Genomic DNA, 17,850 nt, shown 5'->3' on the forward strand with positions numbered 1-17,850 from the left:
AGACATTTTTGGAACACAAGTCTTTATTGTTTTCAGAAATATATGTACAACAGCTACATTGTATTTTAGGATTAGATTTCATAATTATTAACTTCCTCTGGTTGTTTTTCGGGATCTCCTCCTCTCTCCAAATACAGGTTGTTGTAGGGATATTGCTTTGGAGCCTAAAACAAAATAAATGAAAATAAAGGCAATATTAAATACATAAAATAAAACATATTGGAGCATTTTTAAAACAGGAGTTTAACAAAAAAAATTTAAATAAATAAAAACAACAAAAAGTGCATATTGATTAGGGGCTGCATGGTTTCTTTCCATTTTAGTAACATTAAAAACAACCTTCAATAAATTTAAAGATTAAAGCGAAAATTAGAAAGATGTGTTTTTAAGATTAGACAGCAAAATCAAATATCAACCCCCATTTTGACACTACCTAGCCTCTTCAATTCACCTCCAAACCCCATTTATTCAACTATCACTAAAATGAATCAAATCAGTAATACATTCTAAAGCATTAGCCACAGCATAGCATGAAACATTACCAAGTATTTAGTACAAAACCATTCTGTTTTTTTACAAAAAAGAGAAAACATGAGTGTATGCTTACAACAGGTTGATAGGATGGGAATTTCTCTCCAACGTAGAACATAAACAACATGAACCCGATGAAACCACACAGTTGTTTCCACATACTCGACCATGGCACCGGGGTTGGAGATGTGTCCACCCTGTTTCTGATGTACATATCGAAATCCCAGTGCATCTGAAACAATAACACATGCAGAAGAGAATACGTAATTAATTCTAATAAATCTTCAATTCCACAAAAAACAGCTTTTAGAGAACCTTTTTTTTTTTTTTTTGCATGACACTTAGATATTACTTCAAAGTCAGAAAGCAATACAGTATTTAAAATCGTAGGGAAACAGCTGTTCCAACCGTTGCATTTCCGAATTCTCCCGAGTGGTGCACGACTTTACACGAGTGAATAAAATGAATGTGATTGGTCGTTTATCAAGAGGGCGGGATTGTTGTGGTGGAAGGTTTGCAAGCAAGTTTGATTGTAGCCGGATTCTTGTAAGCATCTTGCTAACCAGTTAGAAACTTAGTGCAGGTAGGTTCCCCCCCCACAATCTGTGCCAGTACTGTTTACATTTCCTTTTCACTGTTTACATTTCCTTTTCACTGTTTACATTTCCTTTTAATATATTTATATATTTTTTTTGTAACTGTTTACATTTCCTTTTCCTTTTAATATATCTATATATATATTTTTTTTTAATATATATATATATATATATATATTTATTTTTTTTTTTTTTTTTCACGGTAGCTGTTATGGAAGTCCCAAATCTCATTGTATCTGTCACAGAATATAATGACAATAAAGGCTTTTTGACTTTGACTTTTGAATGGGAAATTACATTGGGATCAAGTAGCACTAAATTGGTGACTTAGAAACAATGCTGTCAAGGAACACTATGGACAGCGGAAACATGCAAGAGGAGGAGAGTTTTGTGTCAAAGGTCGTGGAAGAGTCTCCTCCGTCATACATTATTTATTTAGAGGAGGAAAGCGGGGACGAAAATGTTTCAAAGAGGACACCAGGGCAGCAGAAGCTTTGTTTGGCGTAGAAGGCTTACAGCCGTACATGTTTGAGCCCTTGCCTCGCAACGCTGCCAGTTCTGTTAGCTCTACGCCGGCCGAAGATACAGACGTCCATCCCCATGAACACTGGTACATAACTCAATAGTAAAGTAAATGATCCTTATTTCTTATTTCAACCATTGCGTAAATTAGCTGCGACATATGAATCAAGATGCTATGACCCAAAGAATTTGACAGATGACCGTTGATATATGTGATTGCCTGAATTTAGGTGTACAGGCTGACGTATAACTTACTGGCCTGCATAAGATAACGTTTAAAAGGATTTTTTTTTTTTTTTTATAGAAATTTTCTTAATTTTGGGACAATATCGTCGGATAAACCCCTAAATCCCTCAATCATTACCTAGAGCAGGGACTATACAGAGGATTTTATAGTGAACTTGGTTAACTGACTGTTTGGACAGATGATCACTGCTTTTCCCTCCATGTTGGTCAAGTAACTCCGTCTCCACTTCGTGGTGCCTGCGTCATCGTTGTTATTAGTTGCCGCTGTCGGGCAGCGACGGTGGGCCACTGTGACAACAAAACCCATGATGCTTTGCGAGGAGAGCTCTCTGCACAAAGCATTCCAGGATATATATGCTAGTCTATTGCCTATGGATAATCAATACCTTTCAAGGTGCATTGAGATTCACTAGATAATCCACTACATGTTCAGACACTCATTTAAAATGTCATAACCAGTATATAGTGATTAGGGCTGACATTTGGACACAGCTACAGGTACATCTCAGCTACAGTGAACAGTCAACTTCATGGCCAAAAACATGAACTATGCTTTTAAGCTTAAAATTTAAAGTTATAGGAGTTTACTTTTTATTGATATCTTCCTCAACACCAAGTGTTGAAGCTGCATTATTGCAGACACGCTTTTATTAAAATAAGCTAAATTAATAGTAATCAATGTAACTAAAGCACATAAAATATTGATAATGGGTAATTTTTTAAAAACAGTAAATGGCATGCAAATCTTACGGGCTCTCCCCAGTTTCTTCTCAGGTCAGGATGGTCCCACTGGTACCAGGGGTCTCTCTCATGCTGGGACCTGTCTGGTAGTTTGGGGTAATCACCATAGCTTTGGGGGAAGTAAAACCAAATTACTGTCAAACGTTAACTAAAAGAGCAATACTTTAAATAATACATAATGGAATGCCACAAAATTATTCGATTTTAAAGCACTCAAGCTCACCCTTCTCCATTATCTGGATACGGTTCATAATCCTCAATCCTCAAATTGTACTTCTTTGCAGCAGCAGCTCTCTCCTCCGGGGTCTTCGGAAAGGGACCAGGCAGGCTGTCCTTTGTCACACTGGAGGCTAAACAAGAATTGGTGAAAATATCAACAAGTGACTTCCAACCCTGCCTAAAACATCAGGAGACCTGCTGCATCTTTCAGAACAACCGCTGCCTTCCAGTTAGCCTGAGCTAAAGTTCGCTGGTCAAGGTTACGTTAACGAGAAGCTTGTAAGTAAATACCACGACAAATATTTATTGAAGAAAGCTACCAGAAAGCTTAGCAACAACCGTTAAACACGACCTACCTGCCCTACTTCCAGATACAAGGGCTGAGAGGCCAGAACCTCTGCCCTTTGCAATAGCCTTGGCCCACTGTCGGAAACCAACACCAGCCATGTTTACTGGCTGCTGCTGTCGGACGAATGAATAGTACGCATGCGCAATTCAGACGCCTTTTTCTTCTTCTTCTTCTTGTTGAAATGTTTATGGTGGTTGGCAAAAACGTTAGGTCAGCATTACCGCCACCAACTGGTAAGGATTGTGGAGACACTTTTTTTTTTTTTTAAATCAAAGCTTTATTACAAAATCTTTTTTTTAAACTTTCAAACTACGAACGAGGATTAGGGGCACTGAAAAAATAAAAAAGTTAACTGATTTTTAAATTTTATTTCAGTTTAATATGAGAAAAAAGTCAGAATTCTGAGATTAAAGTCAGATTTTTTGGGGAAAAATTCCGAATTCTGAGAAAAAAGTCAGAATTGTGAGATTAAAGTCAGAATTCTGAGAAAAAAAGTTTACGTGTAATCAAATTTTTTTTTTCACCCCATATTAAACTGAAATAAAATTTAAAAATCAGTTAACTTCATTTAATTTTTTCAGTGGCCCTAAATCCACTGTACCAAACTTAAACAGAACAAAATTTAAAAATTTAAATGTAAGTAGAAAAAAATGTAAATCAAAAATTAGGAAAAAAAACTAATACAAAACTATTGCTTTGAAGAGAATAGTTTTTTTTTTTTTTTAGGTCCTTTATGTGAGCAATGTTTAAATGACATTTATGTATTTTGTTCCAGTGGGCAAAAAAAAAAGTAACTAAATATAAGATAACATTGATCCTGAGTTAATGATCTCTGTTTTTTAGTGGGCTTCTCTGTTGTCATATGTTTTGTTTTATTCTTTGTATCTCTGTACCTATTTGTTGTTTTATTAACTATTCACCTCGATTAACATGGTTGTTGTAATTGTCAATGGAACATATTCAACAGTCAAAATATAAAAAAATAAATAAAAAGAAGCACAAACAAACAAAAACATATGGCTTATTCTTCTGCTGCTATCGCCACAAACTTGTTTTATCTGTTGTTAATCGAGGTGATTTAAATTAATTTCATTATAAGTAAAATGTATTTCATGTTTTATGGAATACGCAAGTTTAATAAAAAAAAGAATTAATTTCAATGACAGTTTTTAACCATTATTTTTTCAATTTCTATATTTCTTGAGTAAGTTTGCAAAAACAAAAGAAACAAGCCAAGCCTTTTACTTTTTTTTTTTTTTTCAGCAAAGCAAAAATGGTAATGTCCTGCAGTGACAGCTTGCAGGAAGGGTCTCACCTTTTATGCAGTTATGGGGTTTTAACAAAATGTTATGTATGGAAGCCCGTTTCCGCCACTCTGTAAAAAAAAAAAAAAAAAACTATCTCAATATAATGAGATAGTATCTCATTATAATGAGATAGTAACTCAATATAATGAGATAGTATCTCATTATAATGAGATAGTAACTCAATATAATGAGATAGTATCTCATTATAATGAGATAGTAACTCAATATAATGAGATAGTATCTCATTATAATGAGATAGTATCTCATTATAATGAGATAGTATCTCATTATATTGAGTTACTATCTCATTATATTGAGATAGTTTTTTTTTTTTTTTTTTTTTTTACAGAGTGGCGGAAACGGGCTTCCATAGTTATGTACTGTGTCAGATGGTGCAGAACTACAATATGACAAGCTCCTAGTTTAAGTTCGTTTTTTAGCAAAATGTCACTTGTTTGATTTTGTAAATAAAGTTTAAAAAGTAAAAAAAAAGTATTTTTCTTGATTTATCGGCTGGTGGGAAACAGCAATAAGGTGCATTACCGCCACCAACCGATGGACTCTGGTAACACATTTACTCCTCTGAGAAAATCCCTTTCTATAATAATAAAATAAGTATTTTTAAATGTAGCCATTTTTTTGTGATCCATCAAAGTAATGTATTTTCATCAACTTTGGATGGACTAAAGAATGTGGTGTACAACTGCAACTACATTTATTTTTTTTGATTTTATTTATTTATTTTTTTGTTGGAGGTGGGGTAAAAAAAAGCACATTTTAGTTTTAAAAACTTTGAACACTATGTTTAATTTTCTTTTAATTCATATACATGCATTCCCTTTGTATAGCCCATAAATATCCATAAGAACAGTTGTTTATTAACAATTGAACTTTATTGAGCTCACATTAAAGAAATTCACCTCTGCATTTATACCATTCCCTTGAAGAGCAGTGGCCTGCCATAATGGGGCACTCGGGAGGCAATCGGGGATTATTCACTAACCACTAAGCCACCAACTCCTCTTTAGTAGTTAAGGCAAATATATTTAAGGCAAATAAATCGTTTAGTACATTGGTGTAGAAGCTCAGCTCCCTAATATAGAGGCTGACATAAAGGGTAGAACCTTTAGTGAGAGCCTCGGCATCTTTCATAAACCAACACCAGCCCTATTTACAAGATATTATTGTTGGATTATGCTCAATGCTGGATTTGTTCAAGAAATATGTAATTAAGTTTGATGCAGTCTTACTTTCCTCCAGCCATGTAACTTACATATCTTCAGAGTTGGACACACTAATTATTGAAAAAAATTTTAACATTAATAAACTTGCCTTGTCTTTACACAACTCTTGATTTTATAATCTCTTTGAACTCCACTAATGAGAGCTAACAGAAACAAATTAGTTGATCAATAAATAAAATTAGTAATGACAAGGGAACAAAAATAGAATTTTTCAATGTTGTTTTTTATTCTAATTTCTTTTCTGCGCCTCCAGTTCCATTTTCAGAAAAAAACAGCAGTAATATGGAAACTCCTCGAGTGGTTGAAGGGGAATCTGTTCTCAGAGAGAATGCACTGAAGCTCTGATACATGTTCCTCTTCCAATCAGATTCAGCTCAGCTGCACACGAGCATTTACTGAGTGATCGTCACCCTACCACAAGGAAGTGGTTTCTCAATGTCCATCACAGAAGGTCTGCTATGTCTTTCTCCACCATTTCGACGGGGTAATGAAGTTCATACCTGCATCACAGGGTGAATATACAGTTTGAAACAGAACAAATGACTGGCTTATATTGCTTGAAAACTTTGTCATCTTTACCTTTTGAAAGGGGTCCCATCTGCCTTAAAAAGAAACTTCTCAAAATTCCATCTAATGTCATTGACACTTATTGGGGACCAGTAGAACTTCTTTATGTCTCCAATTAGAGGATTCACAAATGGCAAAGATTCCTGTACAGAATCATGTTAATCAAAAAAGTTAGTTAATAGTCTGAATCCTTTGACTAAATAATTTCTAGAATGCTGAGTACCTTTAGATATGTGAAAAGAGGTTCTTCGTTTAATCCATTTACCTCGACCTTGGCAAATACAGGAAACTTTGGGACAAACCCACCACCAGGTCTCACATACTTAAGTATATTAAGCATTTCCTCATTCACCTCTAAAAAAATATACATATAGAAATTATTTTTTCTGACATCACATATCATATGAAGATAGAAATGTGGATTTTCATGATTAATGTGATTCACAAAGTGCTCACTGCTACTTCTTAAATACAGTTGCGAGATATCAAACAAGGTCAAGCACCACTAAGTAAACATGCTCAAAAATTTAAGTCAGTCCGAAGTTTACATTCTTGCATCATGCTCATTAATGTCAATAATTTTGGGGGCTTTTATAATTGTATTTGAATTAACATTTCTTAAGGGTGCAACATGATTAAACAAATGACATCACTGACTTTAACATCAGTTTTAGCATCTCTATCTAGAAGAATGAACATCCTACCAGAATTTCAGCAGGACTTGGCTTATTGTAACAAAAAGTGTATTCAGGCATCTATTATTGGGAGTGTATGTAAACATTTGATCCTTTATGCATAATTTTGAACCTAGGTGGGTTGGAGTAATTCAAACATTACTTCAAACTACTGCAAAATCTCGTTCTTTAAACATTATTGTGGTTGTTTGCTTTATAATCATTATTTCAGATAAAAATGTTTCCAATATATCACTTCAAAATACAAAAATAATGTGGGAGCAGGTAAAGAATGAGTGTATGTAAGATTTTGATCTGGACATTATATAAATATATAAAAGCACACAATAGGAGAAAATATTAAATGCATTAGAATAAACAAAATCAAACTTTTTATCTCTAACTCTTTATTTGGGTATTTTTAATATCCGCAAGATCTTAAGATCGTTTGTTGAATGAGTAGAGGGGAAATATTACAAAATATTATCCTTATCTTTTTTTAATAAATAGAACATTTTTTAAATAAATAAAATCTGAAATGCATATGGGTTAGAGTCGCAGATGTTAGCGCAGTTTGAACTGAAAATAAAAGAGAAAAGATCTCCTTTTTTTGCTTAAATTAACTTTGAAATTAACATAGAGTTATTTTCCCCCCTGTATTGTAAATACATTGGGGTTTGCCTGATAAACATAGTTCAATATAAATAAATGAAATTCCATGAGACAGGAGCATATACCTACCAGGTGACTGAAGACCAAACTGATTGCAGGGGAATCCTAATACGGTAAAATTCAGGTCTCCAAACATTTCCATTAGTGCATTCATTCTGTGATACTAAGATAATATAAAAATAATGGTTTAGTAAGACTAAATAGGTGGCAACACATTGCAGTTAACATGACGAATCACCTCCTCAATCGTTGACCCTCAGAAGGTGGCAACATTGACAATGAGCAGCACCTTTCCCCTGTAAACGCTCAGTGGAACGTTCTCTCCTTCCAACGTCTCAACAGAAAAATCATATATCGACTTGGCTTCCATTCTGGCTCTGTTGCTTTCATGTAGACTGAGTGGGAATTTACTCAACTACCCTCCTGAATGGTGTCATTCACTGAAATATAACTCATTGGTCAGCAGTTGTTCTGCATGATTGACTGCATTGTTTGACTAGACAGAGATGAGCTGGTTGGGGTAGCTAACTGTTCAATACATTGGTACCTGGGAAACCACTATTTAAAACATATACAGCTGTTTGGAACCTGATGATTAATTAAACAGTTAATTCCTATGTGTCAATATACTGAGATGATTTTAAACTGAATGCATGAATTAGTACTCACATACATCCATATTAATCCATATCCATAATAACATGCTTTTAAAGTTATTCAATCAGATGCAAAAATAAAATAGTCAATGCTGTTTTAAAAAAATATATACATATTTTTATTGCAATTACATTTACAGTACCTGTAATATCATATTACTTATATATGTAATCAAAAACTTATTTATGATGATATTTCATACTGAAGTATGTGTTATTTTCATAAAAAAAATGCAGTTCTTTTTTTTCTTGCTTGTCCGTATAATGTATATAATTTAAGCTACATCGATCATGTTATCATCTCTGACTTGGTTGTGGAATTGCTGTTTTAATTCTTTAAAGCACAAAACAGATTCTTTTATTGTATTTTTTTTTATTTTATTTCTTGAAGCTTCTTGTTTTATTTTACCTTACTTTTACTTTACAGAACCCCACTGTTGAAATCATGGAAAAATTACTTTCCTTTTAAAGTCCCACAAATATAGAGCATAAATACTTTAGAATAATATAAACAAATAATAATAAGTAATTTAAACTGATTGCATGAATAAGTACTAACATACATCTATATTTTTTATTTGGGCTTGCATAATAACATGCTTTTAAAGTCATACAATCAGATACAAAAATAAAATAGTAAATGCTGTTTTTTTTAAATTACAGTAACTGTAATATCACATTACTTATACACGTAATCAAAAACTTATGTATGAGAATATTTCATACTGATGTATGTACTATTCTCATAAAAAAAATGTATTTTTTATTTGCTTGTCCACATAATATATATAAAAGTTAAGATACATCAATCATGTTATCATCTCTGACTATTTTTTTTGCATGGCTGTTTTAATTGTTTAAAGCACAAAAAAGTTTATTTTATTTATTGAGGCATCATTTATTTTACTTTACTTTTACTTTACAGAACGCCACTGTTGCTGTCATGGACAAGTTACTTTCCTTCTAAAGTCCCACATAATATATATTTTTAATGTTAGCATTCATACTTTAGAATAATATAAAGAAATAATAATAAGTAATAATGAAAATGTATTAGCTTTGCAAAAAATCTAATTAGCCAGAAGAAATTAATCAAATTATAATCTCATCATTTACAGAAAGAAAATTATACTGGTGATAGATTCAAGTGTTCACCGTAAATGTTACAATGACTGATTTATTTCCAGAATAACTATATTAAACCGACACAAATGTATATATTTTTCTTAATGATATCATTAAAAACAATATCGCAAATCTCAACCCCCCAAAAAAGAAATAGGATGTGTCGTTATCGTGAGTTGTTGCAGCATTTACTACACAAATCCGTCAAAATCCAAACTAAATAGGAACACAATCAAAATCGCTCTCCACCTTTATAAGTTTTTATTTTGTTTTTTAATCTTTATTTTTTTATTGACTGGTAGAAAAACTTCCAGCTTTATAAATTTACTTAAACTGGACCGAAACGACCTGCCCAGCCACCTTTTTCTACTAACCTTTTTGTTCCGACAGTCCGTGAACGCATCTTTCGGTTTGGGTTACACCTTAAACGCTTTCCAAGATGCTAAGGCGAAAAACGCTCCTTATGTGTCACTGTAATGAACATTATACCGTAATAAACAGCGTATAATACATCGGGTTCGCGATGGATGAAGAAGACAAAGGGCAGACGTGAGTATCTTATAAAAGAATTTATATATTATAAAAAAAAAACAGCTGAATTGATGGTCCCCGGAAGACTAGCTAATAGCTAATAGCGGAAGCAGCTCCATTTATTTATAGCATAACTGGTGATTTAGCTTAGATATAATTAAGCGCCTGGGCAAGCATATCCTGCGATATGTTCGTGCTTTATAAGACATCATTAAATTTATTTTACACCTATATTTGTTGATGTATTGAGGTTGTTTTTGTTTGAGTGTTTGTAGAGTCAAAGTTCAGTGAAAACAGGGTTTTTCCTCTCCTGCAGATGTCATCTCCTGGATTTGCCGTGGGAGGACGTTCTTGTTCCACACATATTGTCCTATTTACCGCTGCAGCACATTGTGAGCCTGCAGAGGGTCAGCAAGCAGTTCCAAACACTGGTCCAGGTGTATCTGGCCAACTGCAGGACCTTTAATGTTTCTTCCGTAAGTAAAAACAAAAAGCTCACTATAATCAGGAGCAGTGCCTTGGGAAATAGATGATACAGAATAAAAAATAGTTTATAACTACCATGTTGAGGGATTTTAAGGTCTTACTCTGCAGAAATCTGAAGAGTATAGTTTATTTGTGGTCTGCCTCCTTTGTGATAATACTCTTAAATATAACCTAAAGTGCATTTAGCCCTCAGTCAGCAAAACAAACCTGATTCTGACTGGTCACCATTCTGTTGCAAGGCAACACAGAGACAAAACACATACAACCATGCACGCACACATTCACACCTAAGGACAATTTAGAGATGCAAATTAACCTAACAGTCATGTTTTTGGACTGTGGGAGGAAGCCGGTAGCCTGACGTAGTCCGACTCAATTCTAGTCAGAATATGAGTCTGATACTGCTCCATAGAGCTGTGATTATGGGGCTAATTCGAACGAACCAGGAAAAAAATGCCTCTGCACTCAATTGGATAGACCTACAACCAATAAGAGCAACGGAGTGCGTGACGTATGTTAAGCGAGGCATAGTTGTTGTCAACAAAAATCAAAGCGTGCAGTTGCACGCCTATAATAAGAAGATGAGACTTGATCGCGTTTCTCTGTTCCTCTTTTAAAATTAATTTGCTGTCGATATCTTCTAGAACAGACCTAATAGCAGAATCTACTCACCTAAACTCTCCAGCGGCAGCCATTATTGTTGTCACCTAAGCGCGCATTGGTCACGTGGTTGATTACGTTATTGTTGGTCATCTGTCCATCATCGTATAAAGCCCGCCCTGACAATTTGATTGGATCGCCTGACAGTGGGCGATAATACTCGCGCTACTATGGAGCAGAGCCAGACCGAACTTCCCGACCTCAAACTTTGTGGGTGGGACTAAGTTCGGAATGGCACCCAGGCTAGGAAGCCGGAGTACCTGGCGAGAACCCACTCATGCTCAGGGAGAACATGCAAACTCCATGCAGAAAGATCCCGGGCTGAGAATCAAACCCAGAACCTTCTAGCTGCAAGGCACAAAGAACCAGCTATTTGTTTTTGAAATATTTTTTTCTCTTTTGTATTTGTGTTTAATCCTCATGCATTTGTTCAGGACATATAACGCTACTGTAAAAATAGGATGGACCCATTTTCTTCTGGGATGCTGATGTTTGTAGGAAATGACACTGAAAATAATATTTCTTTTATCCTTATTTAAAAAAAGTGATTCTAATTGGAAGTTTTAGTGAAATTATTCTAGTAAAAAAAATGAAACCTGAATTTTCTAATTTTATTTTATTTTAAAAAATATAATTCTGCTTTTATGATTTTAAGCCAAATTTCTAGAGCCATGGTCCAAATAAAGCCCAGTCCAACAAATCCCTTCAGATGATACATAATTAGTAAATAAAGTAAATACAGTGGAAATGAATCCTAATATAAAGACTAAGTTTGTAATTTGCAGGACAGTTTTAAACACACCTCAAAATTGGACCAAATATAAAACCCCTTCCCCACCACCACCAAATTGAATTAAATCATTCCCTTTCACTTGATAATATGTTGATTTTCATTTTTATATTTTTATTCCTCGTAGGTTTGTTGGAGATAAATGGTGACCAAACAACACAGAGCCGGTCATGAAGAGCAGATATCCACAGGATTTATCAGTAGAATAACTGTTAGTTTTGCACTTCTTAAATATACATTTCAAAAACAATCTAGAAATAAGTCAACATTTCTTATATCAAGTGTATTTACCTTTAAATTGAGCAGGTTAATAAAATGATCTGCCAATGGAATGAGTATATTTACTCTTAAAATAAGATAATTAGATAATACGCACTTGAAATAAAAGATTGCAGTTGTTTTTCTTATTTTAAATGTAAATTGTCTTGTTACATTGGCAAAGTGTCTCACTTACCTCCTCAATTCAAGAAAAAATGCACTTATTTAAGTAGAAATTACTTTAGATTATGTTTTTTGCAGTGTGACCTTTATGTAAATGTGACTAAAGGAAAACCACTATTAGAATACAGTAAATCTTAGTCATGTTGTCAAAAAGTGCAAAAAAGCTGCTTTGTTGACACATTAAACTAGTTGATGAAGCAGCTCTAGTTGCGTGAGATTCAAAATAGGCATTTTACTTAACTCTACGTCTACATGCTAAATCAACCCAAAACATGGCAGAATGGTCCCTTAGAAGGGACAGAAGAAAGATTGTGATAAATACAGAGCAGCAAGTGAAAAATTTTAGTCAGCAGCTTCATATCAGGATGTAGTTTTCACATTTTACTTGGAGAAAATCCTAAAAATACACCCAGAACTACATAGAAAAGATTTGGAATAAGAAGTTTCCATATGTTTAAATGGACCAATCAAAGTCTAGAACTAAATTGAGTGAAGAATCTGTTGCAAGACTTTAAGATCCATCTCCGTGGCTGCGCCCCATTCTAGCTTGCTAATATTGAGCTGTAGTGGAAAGAATAACAGGCAGACATTTCAGTTAAATTTGAAGTAGGGTGAATCCAATTACTGTTCCCTTTTGTCAGACCTTTACATGTTAAGAAAAATTTGTAATTTTGTTCCCACTAGCAGTGTTTTGTGTTGATCTATCACTGAATTTCAAAATAAGATAGGTATATTGAAGTTTGTGGATGCAACATGACAAAATTATTATCAATGTATAGATTTAACTCTGTGCTCTGTTTAAATTTTTACAGATTGGACCATGCATCCCCAAGGAAGCATTTTGCACAATGTTAAAGGACAATAAAGTTCTCCAGAAACTGTCCCTTCAGAACTGTTCACACTGGGTCACAGACAAAGAGTTGCTTCCTGTTATCGGCCAAAACCAGCATCTGCAGAGGATAGACATGAGCGGCTGCGCCTCCCTCACCTGCCACTCCTTGGTGGCTGTGTCCTTGAGCTGCACGCATCTCCAACATCTGGGCCTGGCTCACTGCGAGTGGGTGGACTGCCTGTCTCTGCGCAGTCTGGCTGACCACTGTGGGGGGCTTCAGTCGATCGATCTCACCGCCTGCCGCAAGCTGAAGGATGATGCCATCTGCTACCTGGTGAAAAAGTGTTCCGAGCTGAAGTCACTGTCTCTGGCAGTGAATGCTAACATTACGGACGAGTCGGTGGAAGAAGTGGCCAAGAACTGCAGGAGTCTGGAACAGCTGGATCTGACAGGCTGTCTGCGAGTCAAGAATCAGTCCATCAGGTTTCTATAGAATTCATTTTACACACATGATTAGCTTACTGTCAGTCTTTGTATAGCCTCAGTTAAATAGAAGCGTCTCCTCTATCCATAAACACAAATAGATGATTGGGCCGAAAAAAAGCCTGTGCACTGGATCTTCACAATGTTATATTTCCAGAAAATGTTTTCGTACAAGCTGGATCTTTGTCTGCAATAATGTAAAAAGCAATTTAGATTAGACAAGACCTGTGGTTTTGGAACTGAGAAAGCAAAGCATTAAAAATGCATTGAAAAAAAATATGTTTAGCAGCAACATAAATCTACCCATGTTCAAAAACTCTGCTTGAAATATTCTGCACTCACAGCCTGATCTGGAGAAAGTTTGTGCGTCTCAAAACAGATACAAACATGTTTGTACACAGAGCAGATCTTCAAAGAAGCTGCAAAGTGATTTGCTTTCCTGATCATATTCTAATGAGCATTAGAATACATCATGTAAAGCTATTTTTTAAATCCAAAACTCAAACCTAGCTGCAGTTTTTGCATCTTTTTTTTCAGTACTTTTGAAAGTCAGGTACAAACTGACACTCAAAAATATCTGTGTAATCAGACAAATACATATTTATCATGTTAGATTTTATTTTAAATTTCTATATTTAAATTTATTTATTTTACATGATTTTATATTTTTTTACTTTTGTTTTAGATAGGCTATCTATTCCAGGTGCACTTTATTTTTGTTATTATATATGGAAGGCATATGTATTTGTATAGTACAATTTAGTACAAAGTATATTTAAAGTGCTATACATAAATGTGAATTAATTCAGTATCAGTATCTTTTATTGTTTTATAATGATCATCATACCTCCAGCTAAATGGCTTAGAACCTCATATCTCCTTTACTGCTGCTGTCAAACTCTCAATAGAATACTGATTTTAACAGTTCCAACCAATCCAGGTGCCTGATTTTAAAATTGTGCAATAATCTTTGTAGATCACCAGCAGCACGCCCGCTTATTGCATGGACAAAATAATGGTTGCATGTGCAGTTTAGCACTCTATATCTGGAATCTTTGAAGATCAAGCCCTATAATACCAGAATAATACAGAAACCTCAGCAAAATAGTGAACCTTAGGATAAAGAGGTATGATTTTTTAATTTTGTTGTTTCGTTTTGGGTAAATTAGACAATTTTGCAACTTTGAAGATCAAGTGTTTTGGCTTTTCTCTATGCAACCTTATTTAATGTTTCACAGACCAGCACCTTGTAGCTTAACTTATGTTAAATTTATATACTGACATAAAGCAGCTCATTTGATCATCCATTCATAGGAACCCTCTGTTGCTTCTATATTCTTAAGGACTCTTTCTGAGTATTGCCCAAAGCTGCAGTCCCTGAGGGTATATCACTGTCACAACGTGACGGAGTCGAGCCTCGATCCTCTGCGGAAGCGTAACGTAATTATTGACGTTGAGCCTCCTTTACCAAGGGCTCTGGTGCTGCTTCAGGATATGCTGGGGTTCGCTCCTTTTATCAATCTTCAGATATAACCGATGGGTAATACTTGCAACAAGTCCACAAAGTAAGGGTAAGAACAGAAATTTTGAATGTTGTTTTTCGTTTTGTTTTTTCCACCAGTTCGGATTGATATGTTTTACAGTCACCTTTTGCTTCCTTTGCAGGCGACTGACGACGACTGTCACTTAGTCTGACAACATATGATGCACAGTGTTTTTAAAAAACAAATTTAAGCTCCAGGAATTCATGGATATGGAATCAGAAGAGAAAAAAGAGGAAATCTCACTGGAATGTGGTGAAGGATGCAAAGTCTGGATGAATTTAACTGAAAAATAACCACTTCTGGAACTCAAATTGTGTTTTTTGCCTCGCTGCTTCCTGTCCAAAACCTATTTCTGCACTTTTTTTTTTAATTTTCTCTTGATGTTTAAGAGCGCATTTCAAACCAAAAGTATAGCATAATGTTTTGCTGCTTGTTAAGAACAAAATGCAAAGTTACAACAAATCTTTATGTTTTATTAAGAAACATAAAGAATGCTTGAGTTTAATAAAACCTTTTGTTTTGCATGTGTTTACTTACTGAAAGGAAATAATGATCCAAAAAACACAAAAGCATTCCCAAAGCTCTCACTGCTACTACTAGATATTGTTAGCGTATTTATTATTTAAAGTTACCACTAAGGAGAAAGAAGTGCTCGCCATGGACACGATTTCTAGAAACTGCTTACTTTTACCTGCTTTCTAATAAGGAAAGCTGAGACTTTTAGCCTGAGCAGAAGCTCGTAAATAATGAAAACCATGTATGTAGTTTGTGCGATGTGATTAAAGTGACTCTTGAATTCCTGTTGGTATAAATGCACAGCTTCAGCACTTATTTCAAATCTAAGAATTTATTCAGAAGTGTCTTAAAAGGTGTAATAGGAATTCATTTAGCAGTTATTGTCTTTGTGATAAAGCACATTAATTGTATAAGCAGTTGAATAAATATAAAAAAAATCAACCTAAATTATTTTGTGGATCATTTTCTTTATTTTACAAGCAAAATCAATTAGTTATGTTTTTTTTTGTCTTTCTTTTAATCTGTATTTGAAATGTTGAGGTTTTTCATAGATTTTTTCTACATTTTGAAGGATTGCTTTGTTTTCCATGTCAATGCTCCCCGCTCCTAGTCCTTGAACATTGTAGCTTTTATGTTTTAGATGTTTTCTATCAACTGAACCTTGATGGCATACCGATAAAGAAAAACATTGATCCTTTTGATGTGTCATGGAGCAGGGATACATCTAAAACCTACAGAAACTTAACGTTGATAGTTAGGGACAATTCTGTTATTAATATTTTCAATCATTCTTTATTAAAAAGAGCTCTTAGCTCAGGGAATCTTTCAGCATAAATTTTAAGTCCCCCATAGATTCTTAGCTTGACTTTTCTTAACATTCTTGAATGTGTTTGAATAAAAAACATTCCCATTGTAATTCTGGCTTTATTTTTAGGGTTCCTTTTCCAGCTTCAATGTGAACCTCAGCAGGTTTCTTCCTGTATTTTACTACATTCATCCTTCCATCCCCTTAATCAGCTTTGCAATGACTAAAAGTAAATTCGCAAACTGGAATAATTGCGACATAGAGCAGCCTGGGTCTTAGCTTTAACTTGACCTGTCTCCTCAAGTGGCATAGCAGGTTGCTGGTGCATTAAATACGGTCAATGTTCAGGAGATTATCAAGGTTGAATCCACAAGAAGGTCAACATTTGCAAACATCCACAGTCAAAACTTTTACTTACTTTACTTTTTAATGTACCCCAAGCTTCAACTGAGTTGGGAAAAACTGCATTCTTCTACTCTGCACCTTGGGGATGGAATAACCTCCAGAAAGAGCTCAAATTAGAAATTCTCGTGTCAGTTAATGAATTTAAAGCAACCATGAAGAATGTAGTGATGGAGATATGTGCTTGTTTTTCTTGAGATGCTCAATGTGTTTTAACATACTGCTCTGATTTTATTTTTTTTTATGTTTTTTTTTAATTATTTTTAATTATTTTTAATTCTTTATTTTTTATTTTGCAAAATGTAATATGTTGTAAATATGTATGAACTTCCTGTGGTTTGGCTGCTACCTTGGCCAGGTCTCTCTTGGAAAAAGAGATTCTGAATCTCAATGGGACTTCCTGGTTAAATAAAGGTTAAATAATAAAAAAAAAAAACTGTTGGGGTTTCCAACCAGGCTAGCTTCAACTACCTGTCCAGTAAAGGAATAACCGACTCCCCTAAATAAACGTGATTTAATACCACTAAAATGCATCTAAAATAATATGTTTAAATGCAAAAATTGAAATGCTAATTTTTTTACTAAGGATTTTAAACATTTTAAGGAAAACATAACCTTCCTCACAGTGTGACGCTGCCTCCACTGTTTTTCAGAGTGGGGATGGTTTGTTTGTTATGATGTGCAATGTTACGCTAGTTTTCAAATGCTTTCTGTGTTTTTTTTTTTTATGTTTGCTTTAATTTCCATCAAGGATTATATTAAGAATAACTTTCATGTATCACATTTAACAGAGACGTTCTCCTTGCTCCTCTTCCATTCGTTCAAATTTGTGAAGAAAATAACTTTGTCTCATCAATATATTCTCCCAGCAGAGCAGTGGATCTCTCCAGCTTCTATTGGCTGCTTCTCTC

At 34.4% G+C, this 17,850-nt stretch overlaps 3 protein-coding genes across 5 annotated transcripts; 1 reads left to right on the forward strand and 2 right to left on the reverse strand.

Annotated features, from left to right (window-relative positions):
- Positions 1-5: 5 nt before the first annotated feature.
- ndufb8 (NADH:ubiquinone oxidoreductase subunit B8) lies at positions 6-3,375 on the reverse strand. Its single transcript, XM_038272632.1, has 5 exons — positions 3,212-3,375; positions 2,860-2,986; positions 2,646-2,745; positions 608-763; positions 6-164 (listed from the first exon to the last, which is right to left on the reverse strand). Exons 1-5 carry the CDS (start codon positions 3,300-3,302, stop codon positions 72-74), a joined length of 567 nt encoding a protein of 188 aa, XP_038128560.1. The 5' UTR covers positions 3,303-3,375; the 3' UTR covers positions 6-71.
- A 2,582-nt stretch (positions 3,376-5,957) lies between these two features.
- Positions 5,958-8,089, reverse strand: gpx9 (glutathione peroxidase 9). Its single transcript, XM_038272737.1, has 5 exons — positions 7,907-8,089; positions 7,738-7,831; positions 6,546-6,676; positions 6,335-6,465; positions 5,958-6,255 (listed from the first exon to the last, which is right to left on the reverse strand). Exons 2-5 carry the CDS (start codon positions 7,820-7,822, stop codon positions 6,198-6,200), a joined length of 405 nt encoding a protein of 134 aa, XP_038128665.1. The 5' UTR covers positions 7,823-7,831; positions 7,907-8,089; the 3' UTR covers positions 5,958-6,197.
- A 1,759-nt stretch (positions 8,090-9,848) lies between these two features.
- fbxl15 (F-box and leucine-rich repeat protein 15) lies at positions 9,849-16,179 on the forward strand. 3 transcript variants are annotated; one of them, XM_038272595.1, is made up of 5 exons: positions 9,849-9,998; positions 10,297-10,456; positions 13,170-13,672; positions 15,016-15,243; positions 15,338-16,179. In XM_038272595.1, the coding sequence occupies exons 1-4, from the start codon at positions 9,973-9,975 to the stop codon at positions 15,203-15,205; spliced, it is 879 nt and encodes a 292-aa protein (XP_038128523.1). In that variant the 5' UTR covers positions 9,849-9,972; the 3' UTR covers positions 15,206-15,243; positions 15,338-16,179. The 3 variants fall into 3 exon arrangements, with proteins under 3 accessions (XP_038128523.1, XP_038128524.1, XP_038128525.1); XM_038272596.1 differs by having other exon boundaries at positions 15,016-15,237; XM_038272597.1 differs by lacking the exon at positions 15,016-15,243.
- The last annotated feature ends 1,671 nt before the right edge of the window (positions 16,180-17,850 follow it).

This window comes from Cyprinodon tularosa, unplaced genomic scaffold, assembly GCF_016077235.1.
Source record: "Cyprinodon tularosa strain WSP-4 unplaced genomic scaffold, ASM1607723v1 ctg84, whole genome shotgun sequence".
Classification (NCBI taxonomy): Eukaryota; Metazoa; Chordata; class Actinopteri; order Cyprinodontiformes; family Cyprinodontidae; genus Cyprinodon; species Cyprinodon tularosa.